The sequence below is a fragment of the Gracilinanus agilis genome, chromosome 5 (genome assembly GCF_016433145.1).
Source record: "Gracilinanus agilis isolate LMUSP501 chromosome 5, AgileGrace, whole genome shotgun sequence".
NCBI classification, from domain to species: Eukaryota; Metazoa; Chordata; class Mammalia; order Didelphimorphia; family Didelphidae; genus Gracilinanus; species Gracilinanus agilis.
Genome location: NC_058134.1, coordinates 171650548 through 171663653, shown reverse-complemented (window position 1 = coordinate 171663653; position 13106 = coordinate 171650548). Strand labels below are relative to the sequence as shown.

Here is a 13106-nt window from a genome sequence, read left to right as displayed (position 1 = left end):
CTTAATTTTGACTCAGTTGCCTATACGTTTCAATGAGAGATAATGACATTTTGAATGACAATCTCAAACAACTCTTATTAAAATCTGAAAGCCATAAACAACAGGACATGACTCCTTCTGAGAAACTTCCAGCCTCAGACTTTGTTTCATTCTGGCTCGTTTTTTATGTCATTAGCTTTTTAAAGAAATTTTCTTTTTATGAATGATATTGGCTTCCTTCTCCCCCATTATTATCATCAGCATTATCTGATCTTAAAGATGTGAAGTGAGCAGAGCAATAAATTAAATCACTTTAGTATAACTAATTCCCTTTGCAATTCTATGTACTGGATGGTCAGTGGTGTTACACTTGAAAAATAGATCTTTTCAATGGCCTGTAGACTTAGAAAATCACAAAATAACACCATTCACGTTGTTTAATATTTTTATTAATTTTGTTAAACATTCTCCGATTACCTTTTAATTGGTTTTGGTGGCATATGGGAATTTTTCAGTGGCCTCCAGTTTGACAGCTCTGCTTTATTGTATCAAAGAGAGGAAAACTAATGTCCACTCAAGCTTTTAAAAGCACTGTCCTAGGTACTGGAGCTTTAAAGACAAAAACAAAACATTTCTGGCCCAGAGGGAGCTCTATTGGCAGGAAACAACATACACACAAAAAGAAAACTAGATATAAACTATATATAAACTAGGAAGTAGATAGTAATTTTTGTACTAGTAAATGCAGAATCAGGATAGGCTTCTCTTAAGAAGTAGGACTTGAGGTGAGCTTTGAAGGAAGTTTGGGAATCTGAAGCAGAAGGGAGGAGAGAGAACATTCCTGGCATAGGGGACAGTTTGTACAAGGCAGAAAGATAAGAGTGGTGCAGCAAGAAGATCAGTTAGTCTGGAATGTAGAGAGTGTGAAGGAGAGTAATGTTCAGTAAGTCAGGAGAATTAGTCTGGAGTTCGACTGGAAATTAGAATAATGATGATGATGATGATAACCTGTGTGAAGGTTTACAAAACACTTTATGTTTATTAAGTGAGTCAAAACATTTTTCACAGGGCTATTGATAGCATGGGTTTCTTCCTCTGAAAAGTGCCTGTTCATATCCCTTGACCATCAGTTGGGGAATGGCTCTTTTTTGTTGTCTTATCTGGTTCTCACAGCAACTACATGAAGATAAATACTCTTATTTTCCTCATTTTGTAGGTGAGGAAACTTAGGTTTACAGGTTAGGTGACTTTGCCCACAGTCATAATACTTGGTGTTTTCTCCAAACCATCCCGAGGAATCTATATTAGCAATGACAATTTGTGCCAATAATTTTTTTTAAAGATTAAGTCTTCCTATCTCTCCTGGTCTGTAAGTGTAGGAGTGCTCACAGGCCCCAGTCCCACTCTTATTGGCAAGATGACTTTGACCCACTCCATTCTTACCTGGATCAATTCATCACTCAGGCAACCTCCTACCCACTACCCACTCTCAACTTCCCAGAGGCACACCATGTTAATGTTGAACTTAGTATAGATATCTATTCCACTAGGCCAGCTGCAGTCTCCCAAAATTCTTAGCTTTTGTTAAGAAGAATTTCATTTTTCTCAAGGTGGAAACTAAAGAGGAGAAATGTATTTTTTTATATTCAAGTAGTTTTTATTTTGTTTTTTAAATTTTTTAATTTTTCCATGGTTACATGATTCTTGTTGTCTCCCTTTCCTCTCCCCCCCCCACTCCCAGTGCTGACAAGCAATTTCACTGGGATACATACATACATACATATATATATATGTATATGTATATACATATATATACACATATAATCACTCAAAACCCATTTCCATATTATTCATTTTCATAATAATCTTTTAAAACCAAAACCCCAAATCATATACTCTTAATGATAAGTCATATGTTTTCTTCTGGATTTCTATGCCAACAGTTCTTTCTCTCAGTGTGGATAGCATTCTTTCCCATAAGTCCTTTAGCATTGTCCTGGATTATTGCATTCCTTTGAGTAGCAAAGTCAATCACATTTGATTGTTCCACAGTGTTTCAGTTACTATTTATAATATCCTCCGGGTTCTTCTTATTTCACTCTGCTTCAGTTCATACAAGTCCTTCCAGTTCTTATAGAAATAAAGCAGCTCATCATTCCTTATAATACAATAGTATTCCATCACTATCATACATCATAATTTGTTCAGCCATTCCTCAATTGAGGGATACCCCCTCATTTTCCAATTTTTTGCCACCACAAAAAGTGCAGCTATAAATATTTTTGTATAAAGAGATCCTTTCTCATTTTTTCATCTCTTTGGGGTACAGACCTAGTAGTGGTATTGCTAGACAAAGGGCATGCATTCTTTTAAAACCCTTTGGACATAATTCTAAGTTGCTGAGAAATGTGATTTTTAAACTCGATCCTGTCAAATAAGAAAGGCCAGGTTGCTGAAGTAGAAATAATAGAAGCCTTGGGGGAAAGTGACCAACCCGACTTAGAATTTGTGAAAGAAGAGAGGAAATTTAGGCATAAATAGACATGTACCTTAGTTTTTGGAGAGTAAACTTCAAAGGCATAGGTAGCATCTGATGACCTGATTTCTAAAGTTGCAAAGAAACAATTCCACCAAAGATGAAAAAGAAGAAAATGTGGATGTACAAAGAACTCCTTGCTAAACTTAGAAAAAAAAAAGAAAAGACATGTAGGGGAAACTGGGTAGCTCAGTGGATAGAATGTCAGGCCTGGAGATGGGAAATCCTGGATTCCAATCTGGCCTCAGACACTTCCTAGCTATGTTACCCTGGGCAAGTCACTTAACCCCAGTTGTATACCCTTTACTGTTCTCTCTTGGAACTGATAGTCAGTATTGATTCTAAGTCAGAAGACAAGGGTTATTTAAAATTATAGTAATAATAAACAAAAAGACATATAGAAAATAAAAACAAAGAAGATAACAGATGATAAGTTTGTTTAGGAATATTATTTAGGAAGTCTCCATTCCCCCTTCCCCCAGCTCCCTAAATCACTCTGTGATTGCTCCAAAAGTCATTGAAAGGAAGTATGAAATGAATGAATGAATCAGGAGACTCTCCTTGTTTAATACTAAACTGCTGCTCTAAGACAGAGAGAATGGTGACCTTTATTAGCTCCGGCCTTCAAATAATGGATGGATGGTAAAGTGAATTGGAGGGAATGGCTAGATCACTAGATTTAGAGTCATAAAAACCTGGATTTGAACCCTACCTCAAACACTCCTTAGCTGAGGGACCTTAATTGAACCACTTATCCATCCTGACCTCAAATTCATCATCAGTAAAATGAGAGGATTGGACTTGATTGCCTATAAAGTCCCTTCCTCACCTAAAAATATATTCCCATATTCTGTGGTCAGGAGGACAATGATTAGTTCTCCATAATATTAGTCATGACATTTGACCTTTTGAGCTTTGTTCATATTTAAATTTGAAAGTCTCCACTCCTGTTTGATTTAGGTACATCTTTCAATTAGAGCAATTGACCCTGCATGGGTCACTTAACTCTCTTTGCCTCAGTTTCCTCAATTATAAAATGATTCAGAGAAGAAAATGGCCAATCAATCCAGTATCTTTGCCAAGAGAACTCCAATGAAGTCATGAAAAGTGGGACATGACTGTACAACAACAAATCCCTATCTAGGGCATCATTGCTCAGGTGTCAAAGTGATTATTTCAAAGTACAGGACTGATTGTGTCCCCTTCCCCATTCAATAAATTCTAGTGAATTCCTATTATTTCCCTGATCAAAAATAAAGAGCTCTGGCAACAAAAAAACCATTATAATCTGGTCCATGCTCAATATTTCTATTATCCTGTTACTTCACTCCCCTCTATGTACTCTATAAGCTAAATAAACAGGATGATCCTCCTCCTAATTTTGTGCCTTTACTCTGGCTGTTACTCATTGCTCTCATGCTTCTCCTCTTTACTCTCTCCTCTTCATTGTTCTAGATTCCTTCAAGATTTATAATCCCATCTTCTAACAAGAGTCCTTCCCCACAACCTATTGCTTTGGGTGCCTTTTCCTCTGCAAATGTTGTTTGGTTATGTCCAACTCTTCATGATTCCATAGACTATCTCTGGGGTTTTCTTGGTAAAGATACTGGTGATACTGGTGGGTTACCATTTTCTTCTCCAGTGGATTAAGGTGAAGAGTGGATAAATGCTTGCCCAGGGTCACACAGCTAGTGTATCGGGCTGGATTTAAGTTTGGCTCTTCTTGACTCCAGAAAGTCACTTTTCTTCTGAATGTATTCTTCTGAGAATACATTCTATCACATCTCTATCTATCTTGCATAAACCTAGATTGGCTAATTTGTTGTTACACTGTCTTCCTTACAAGAATAGGAGCTCTTTGAGGGCAAGGATTGTTTTTTGTCTTTCTTCTTATCTCCAGCACTTTTTATGCTACTTGACCCACTACAGGTGTTTAAATGAATGCTTGCCTGAAAGACCAATTTAAAAGAAGTGTTCTACCTGTGTTAACCAATTAATTAACTATTATCAGTACTAAGAATTACACAAACTTACAATGTCATTATATTCTTACATTTCTCAGAGAATTGGCAGTTTTAATGTTTTCTGTGATTGTACTCCTGACATAGCTAATATCTTTCTTTTCTTTCTTTTAAAATAATACTTTCTTAGTAACAACTCTAAGGCAGGAAGGAAACAAGGGTTAGGTAAATAAGATTAAGTGATTTGCCTAAGCTGTGTCTGAGGCCAGACTTGAACCCAGGTCCTTTCAACTTCAGACCTGGTGTTTTATCCACTGAGTCACCTACTTGCCCAGATAATATCATTTTTCAGTTAATTGAGGGAGAGAGGGGTCTTGGAACTTTGGATAGGATCCAGTGCCCTTATTTATTTTCTGCTTTAAATTTTTCTGAAAGTTTAAAAAAAAAATTGTTCAAAAGTGATTTGATAGTAATATAGCAACTGTCCAGCAGGGATGGACTGAAAGTAGTCATATAGGTGATTCAATTGCATAGTTTCAAACACAAACAGATTCAAACAACCACATTTTTCTTTGTGGGTGTGTTTGCATGTATTCATTTCTTTCCATAAAGAACTGGATTTGGCGGGGTATATTATTTTTCTTTTCTTTGCTCTTTTTCCTTTCTTGGTAAAAACGTTTGAAGAGAGAAGGTTAAGGGCTAGGCAAGAGGGGTTAAGTGACTTGCCCAGGATCACACAGAGAGTAATTTAGGAGGAAAAGTAACAGTAAACATTTTTATTAGTCTTGTTATGATTACTATCTAAAATCCGAGTGTAGGATTTAAAAAAGCCATTGTAAAACATGGGTATATTTTATGTCTTTCTCCTGTTCCTAAGCCCATTTTCTCTGTTTTGTTTTTCTTCACAGTGGTGCATTTTCTGAAGTGGTTTTAGCTGAAGAGAAAGCAACTGGAAAACTTTTTGCAGTGAAATGTATCCCGAAGAAGGCACTAAAAGGCAAAGAAAGCAGCATAGAGAATGAAATTGCTGTTCTGAGAAAGTAAGTGCTATAGAATCTCATCACTTTGATCCCTTTGGATTGCTGGTCTCATCTAAGTGAACTTTGGGAGGGAGAACATCTGTGTAGGGATAAGGATGAGCTATGGAACTCACTCAAACCAAACAGAAGCAAAAATGGAGGCAAGATTTATTTTATAATGGAATCATGATCCTAGAAACAGGGACCAACCACTAAGTTTCTCTTCCCTGCCTGAGCATTGATTTCCTTGCCTTTTACAGATACTTAAAGTTTTTCTTCCTTGTTAGCATGATAATTTCCGATCTCCAACATAAAACAGAACTCTAGTTTTCCAAGGCTTATTACATGCATTTCATTTATTTTTTGTTTGAAGTTAATTTTAACCAATTCATCTCGCCATAAAGCAGGAATTCTTAATATGGGGTTCACAGACCTTAGGGTTCTGTGGAACCATTTGAGAGAGGATGTGTCCATGAAAAAATTGCATCTTTATTTCTACTAATCTTTGGTTTCCTTTATAATCCTATGTGTTTTGTGCATTTAAAATATTATTCTGGAAAAGGTCCATAGGCCTTGCCAGATTCCCAAAGGAACTCTTCATAAAAAAGGATAAGAACCTCTGGCCTAAAGCCTACCTATATCCAGTGGAAGTCTGACACAGGAATTAATTGAGTCCTTTTGCCTGCTCTTATTTTCCCTTTCTCACTATCCCCTCCCCATTTCCCAATAAATGCAGGTTTTGACAAAGATTGAGGAAACACACACACACACACACACACACACACACACACACACACACTATTATTTTTGGAGAAAGATGCTATAGAAATTTAAAGATGTTTCTATTTGTGAAAGACGGCAGGAATACCAATGAAAAGTTATTAGGTTTTCAGGAAAACAAGAAAGAAAATGACTCCATGTAAATAAGGAGTACCTTTCTACTCTTCTAAAAACAGATTATAATTTATATTAATGCCATTATAATGACCAAGCATGGCACTGAAGAAGAGATGAAAAAATGTACTTCCTTTGTTGAGGTGGGAGACTGTGGTGTGGAAAATTATAAAAATTATATATAGGCTCAGATTTGATTGATATATTAATTAGTTTTGCTGAACTGCTTTTTCCCTATTTGTTATGAGTGGTGGCTCTTTGGCTAAGAGGAGATAGGATGGATATAGTCAGAAATGAAGGGGATATGAAAACAAAAAAAGATTACTAAAAAGTAAAAACAAATAAAATTTCTGAGTTTGGAAGTCCACTCCTAGAGGGAACTGGCCAACTACTAAGAGAAGCAAACTCAGAATAAATGTTACAGCTCCCCAGAATACACTGAGTCCTCCTTACATTCATTATGGATGAGCATGGTTTTTTTTTCCCTCTTTTTTTTGTTTTTTGAAGCTTAACAGCAGCCTTTGAATCACACTCAGCTGCCATAAGTACCAAGATTGCACAGTTTGTTAATCACGACTGTATAACATGTTCTGACCTTTATTGACTCAAAGAACAAACATATGGTATGTCAGTTCCACGTTAGAGAACAAATTGCTCATAGGATTTTTTTGTTGTTTGTTTGGTTTCTAGGCTGTCTGAGTTCTCTACCAAAGACCCATGAAAGACTAAATTAAATAACCGTTTAGAAGAGAATTTGGTCAAAACAAACAGTTCTAAGTATATTATACTCAAATTGGAAGATGATACTTTAATGAAACATTTAAATGACTCATTTCCCAGTGCCAGGAGCTGGAAAACCACATAAGTGACATTAACTTAGCCTTGTGGCACATATTTGGGCTTGGCCATTGCTATAGGCAGTGGTGGGGAGAGGGCAGCTTCTGAGTATTCTGCATCATCTTAGAGTGCTTAGAGGGCTGATATCACCAAAAACAACTCTCATAGATTAGGAGCCTGTTGGGCTTTCTGCTAATCAAATATGTCATCTAAATGTTTGCTTGAGTCAGTTACCAATTTGGGACCAAATGAAGTAAATGAATCTCCATTCTTCTTGTACTCTAATTGACAGTTATTTGGTATCCACCCAAATGTGGTCTTAAGAGGTCAGCATTGGTTTGTGTCACTGAAATTCTTGTTTGATTAGGTTCCCCACTCTTGGTTTCATTAGTATTGAAAAATGCCAGGGAAGAGGAGAGATAGCGAGTGATGGGACTTTGGTAGATTTCATTTGACAGTACCATGTTGTTAAGTAATCAGAAGCCTGAAGTCTTTTCTTAACTAATGCACTTTCTTTTAACATAGCAAACACAAACATACACCAAATGACCCTAAAACAAAATAAGTCCCCCCAAAAAGAGGTAAGCAAAAAGCACAAGAGTTATCATGACAGATTCATGCCACTCTTATCTTTTTTGTAGTCTGTTTTCTTCACTGCATGAGTTAGTCTTACCACATTTCTTTGATTTTTTTTCATTATTTTTCATTATTTAAGGTGCAATAAAATTATGTTGCATTCACATACTAAAATTCATTTTTCCATTCCCAATTTTTGGTCAAATAGTTTGTTTCCAGCTTTTTTCTATTACAAACAATACCACTGTGAATATTCTTGTATAGATAACAGTGTATATTGATGATTATATATGTATACATAACTATTCTCCCATAGTCCTGCTAACATTGACTTTTCCCATCTTTAACCATATTTGCCAAATTAATAGGTGTAAGGTGATGCCTCAGAGTTGTTTTAATTTATATTTCTCTAATTAATAACAATTTTGAATATTTTTTCATAGTTGTAGATACTTACTTTCCTCTTCTAGAAATTGCCTATTCCTATCCTTTCACTACTTGTTCTTAGAAAATAGTTTTTAATTTTAGAGATTTGTTCATTCCCATTAGATGTCAGATTTCATGCTTTTAACAGAGATGTTGAAATTTTTTTTCACTGTCCATTTTCCCTTCTTATTCTGTCTGCATTGCCTTTATTTCTGCAAACTCTTTTATGTATTTAAGGAAGTAAATTTTGTCTTTTGTAATAGCTTCTGCCACAGCTATTTAAGAACTCCATATTCCCCATCATAGTTGTGAAAGATAAGAGTTTTCCATTTTCCTTTAAATTGTTATAATGTGGTTCTTTATATTTATACTGTTCATCCCTTTGGGACATTAAATTACTATGCAGTGTTCCCATCAGATCCTAATGAATAATGAGTTCCTTCCCCAATAATTTGTATAGATTTAGTGCACAATAGATGACTACTATATGTTTTCTTCTAAATCTAACTCATCTAATCTATTCCACTGATCTGCTTTTCTTTTTTGAAAAAAAAATACAATTCAGATAATTTTAACAATTACAGCTTTAGATTATAATTTGAAGTTTGGTAATTCTATGTTTTCTTTTTACTTTTTTCATTGTTTACTTTTATATTCTCAGCTTTTTGTTACTCTATATGAATTTTATTATTTTTTAATTCTACAAATTATTTCATTGATATTTTGTTTGGCATAGAATGAAATCTGTTTTATATACTACTAAAGTATTATTTTAGTGATTTCTCCCCTAAATCCCTAGTGTATTTTAAGTAAATCAATGGATTACCCTTGTATCTAGCTATATCTTCCTCTTCTTTACCAATACTTATTTAATTTCCATTTCTTTTCATGTTGTGATAGATAGTGTATCTAGAATTATGTCGTGAGGAATGATAAAGTCATCCTTATTTCCCTCTAGTAAGGTTGAGTGGAGAAAAAGTGCTAGATTTGGATTCAAAGAACTTAAATTCAAATCTTTTGTCAATATTTTTATGGCCTTTGACAACCAGGCTCTCTAACTCTAAAGGAAGTGTTCTATTCTACTCTTTACTGACTTCATTGTTTTGCTAGTTAAATTTGAGACCCATCTTTAGTGCCAGTCTGTGAATTTTCAATACTTCTGGGAATTGTGCTATATGATGTTTTTCAAATATGATATCCAGATTTTGCTTTTAAATTTTTTCTGAGAATCCAGTAATTCTTATTTTGTTTTGCTAAGTGTGGTCTTCCAACTGTGTCACCTTCAATGTTAGGGATTTCAATCCTTTCAATTATGTTGTTTTAAAATTTAATTTTGTTATTTGTTCTGCCACTTCTGCAATTTTGTCTTTCATTAAGTTTACTCTATTCCTCGGGTAATTCACTTACTTATTAAGTTTTTTAACAGACTTGTTCACCTTTTTATTTCTGTTCTGTTTCTTGCTGTCTAGCTTCATTTTTCTTTCCTTTTATAGACTTTTTCTTATTTTACCTCATAATAATTTCTTCGTTGTATTGTTGTTTTTTTCCCTTCTTTTTAAAGTTGCTTTTTTCATTTTTTTCCCTTCAATGTAATTTTCCCTGTGAGGTTCCTCTTTCTTTTGCTGTTCTTTTATTTGTTCTCTTGGTTTCTGTTCTTAGGTCATGAAGGGGAACTGACTTTGCTTCTGACCATTCATTTGGCCCTCTTATTATAATTCCCTTGACTATTCTTAAAGAGATGAATAGCAAAGAAATAACTTTTAAGGAAGAAATAGGAAACATTTTCTGTATCGATTTTTTGCCCCACTCCAAATGATTTTTATATGAGTCAAGAGGCATATAACATATAGATCAGAAGGTATTATAGAAACAATTTCTACCCTAATTAAATTAGGCTAGTTTTTTCATTAAAAAGTATTGAAATTGGGGACAGCTGGGTAGCTCAGTAGATTGAGAGTCAAGCCTAGAAATAGGAGGTCCTAGGTTGAAATCTGGCCTCAGATACTTCCTAGCTGTGTGATCCTGAGCAAGTCACTTATCCCCCATTGCCTAGCCTTTACTGCTTTTATCTCTTGGAACATTGGAACATATTAATTCTAAGGCACAAGGTAAGGGTTAAACATTTTTTAAGTATTGAAACTGTCCTCAAAGATGTAACTGGTCATGCTTGAACCATTGGCATACTTTCCTAGTAACCAGAATACAAAAGTTACCATCTAATACTCAGGAGCTCCTCTTTCCAGCTTGATTTTTTCATATTAATATGATGAATACAGAGGCAGGGAAGCTGTGGCCAAATGAAGTGATGCTATATCCTTGCTTCATATGCTTTCTCATACTATTGCTAAGCAAACCTCTTTTTGTTAATGGCTAGAATATTTCCACGTTTATATTTTTGTTCTAATACCAAACCTGAATCATCAGATTGATGTGAATCAGACCTAGCTTATACTTGAAAGAACATAAACTTGTACACTTCTTTTGCACTTAGATGAAATCAGGTTATAATGTCTTCTTTGGTACTTTTTGTAACTAAACATCCTTAGGATTTAATTTATTTAGATCTAGGATAGATTTGTCATACTAAGAACACTGTTGCTTTTTTTTAAAGCAAATAGTGTTATAATGAAGTTCCAGTCAATTTCTCATCCAATTATAGCTATTTGAATGGTTGCCCATCCTCCTACATTGCTGAAATGTGAGAGATTTACTTGTTTCACTGTGAATAATGTATTCTACTTCAATGTTGCTAATGCAACCTTAGGATGTCTTTGTACTTGCTCTGAAAATAGTCCCCAAATGAATTTTCTATTGGTTAAGTAGATATTAGAGCATAGAAAGGGGGAAAATAGTGATACTTATTGTGGTAGGCTGTTGCTATGCAGCAGATATCCAGGAGTCTGACTTTTGCATTCTATGAGCTCAGTCTATATATGATTAAGTATTCAGTCTGCTGGTTGGCTTTCACAGTCCTGTGACCCAGGCACTCCCCATTCTGTGAACTAAAGTAATATCAGTGTTAGGTCCCTTGGGCTAGGCTCTGAAGCTTATAACTTTGGTTATATTATTTACTTAGAATTAGATTTGTCCAGTACTTTATCTCTAAGATACTCCATAAAGCCATTTTCATCAGGTTAAAAGGGAAAAATGAAACATAGTGGGCAGGAAGAGAAGATAGAGAGAATCACAGAGCTGGAAGGACTTTTAAAAGATCACTTATTTTAAAACTTCCTTATATTACTAAGGCGGAGACATGCTTGAGGGAGATACTGAGGTCTAGAGGGTTTAAAAGGGGAAGCCCAAGACTTATTAAGTCACATCTCTTCACCATTCAGTCTCAGTTCTGTACTCTACAAATCACTGGAATGTTGGGCGAGGGCTGCAGCCTGCAGGGAATGCTTTGCTGCCACAACTGTGCCAGGCTCAGGGCTCTAACTACAGCCAGCAGGGAGGCAACTGGAGGAGAAGAATGGAGGGGAAGGCAGCCTAGTCATAGCCACTACTCTCCATCTTGGGCCTCAGATTCTTGAGGTTTTGACCTGAGGGTACATCTAGCTCCACAGATCAGCTACAACCCAGCTTAATCTAGTCTAGCAATAGGGCAGATAAGAAGCCTTCAGAGGGCAGGGAAGCTCAATCTCCAACACCCTTCCCCCACTGACTGTGCTTTGCTGACTTGGATCCCAGGGCAAAAGCTTCAACTTCCACAGAATACCTTGATAATAGGGCAGGGAGCACAACTCCCTTCAGCCTCTATACCTTCACCTACACCTTCAGCTTCTGCTGCTAGCTGGGGAAGATCTGACCTCAGGGCTCACTAGTACTCCATCAGCCAAACCTAATCAATCAGCTGAGCAGAGAAGAAGCACTTTCAGGACAGAATAGCCCAAACCCTCAGATCAAGCAAAAAACCAGAGGAGCAAGATTACAGCCAATGAAAGGGGGCAAAGAAGGAAAAAATATGAGTAAACAGAAAAAGAAAAAAGAAATCACAGTTGATAGCTTCTATTCCAGGCAATGAACTAAGAGCAAATGGAACAGAGGAGGATCAAGGAACAGCAAGCAAAAACACAGAAACTCAAGTGAATTGGACTTGGGCTTTGGAAGAACTCAAAACATAATTCAAAAAACAATTAAGAGAGGGTGAAGACAATTGGGAAAAGAACTTAAAAAACAAAATAAATCATCTGGAAACAGAGGTACATGAACTAAAACAAGAAAATAGTGTCTTGAAAGCCAGAATTGACCAGCTTGAAAATAAGGCAAAGAAAGTGAAAGATGACCTACAAAGAAAAACAGACCAGAAGGAGGATGACCAAGAAGCCAGGAATGAAATTCAATCTTTAAAAATTAGAATCCAACAATTAGAAGCAAATTACTTCATAAGGCAGCAAGAGTCTATAAAACAAAATTAAAAAAGATGAAAAACTTGAGGAAAATACGAAACGCCTCATTGATAAAATTACAGACCTAGAAATAGATACAGAAAAGACAATTTAAGAATTATTGGACTACATGACCAAAGAAAAAGCCTGGACATAATTCTATAGGAAATTATCCAAGAAAATTGCCCCAGCATTCTTGAACAAGAGGGAAAAGTGGAGCTCGAAAGAATCTACACATCACATCCTACATTTAATCCCCAATTGACAGGAACATTATAATTCAAGAAATTCAAGAACTACCAGACCAAGGAAAATATACTACAAGCTGCTAAGAAGAAATAATTCAGATATCATGGAACCACAGTTAGGATAACACAGGACCTGGCTGTACCCACACTGAAGTATTGGAAGGCATGGAATATGATATTCTGGAAAGCAAGGGAACTGGGTTTACAACCAAGAACGAACTACCCAGCAAAATTGACTATATTCT

The 13106-nt window shown here is 35.7% G+C and overlaps 1 protein-coding gene across 1 annotated transcript in view; it reads left to right on the top strand.

Annotated features, from left to right (window-relative positions):
* The window catches only part of CAMK1D (calcium/calmodulin dependent protein kinase ID), a 484315-nt gene that overhangs the window by 187798 nt on the left and 283411 nt on the right, over nucleotides 1–13106 (top strand). The window contains exon 2 of the mRNA XM_044677707.1: nucleotides 5385–5516. Within this exon, the coding sequence (XP_044533642.1) occupies nucleotides 5385–5516 (132 nt within the window). The remainder of the gene's footprint in view (nucleotides 1–5384; nucleotides 5517–13106) is intronic.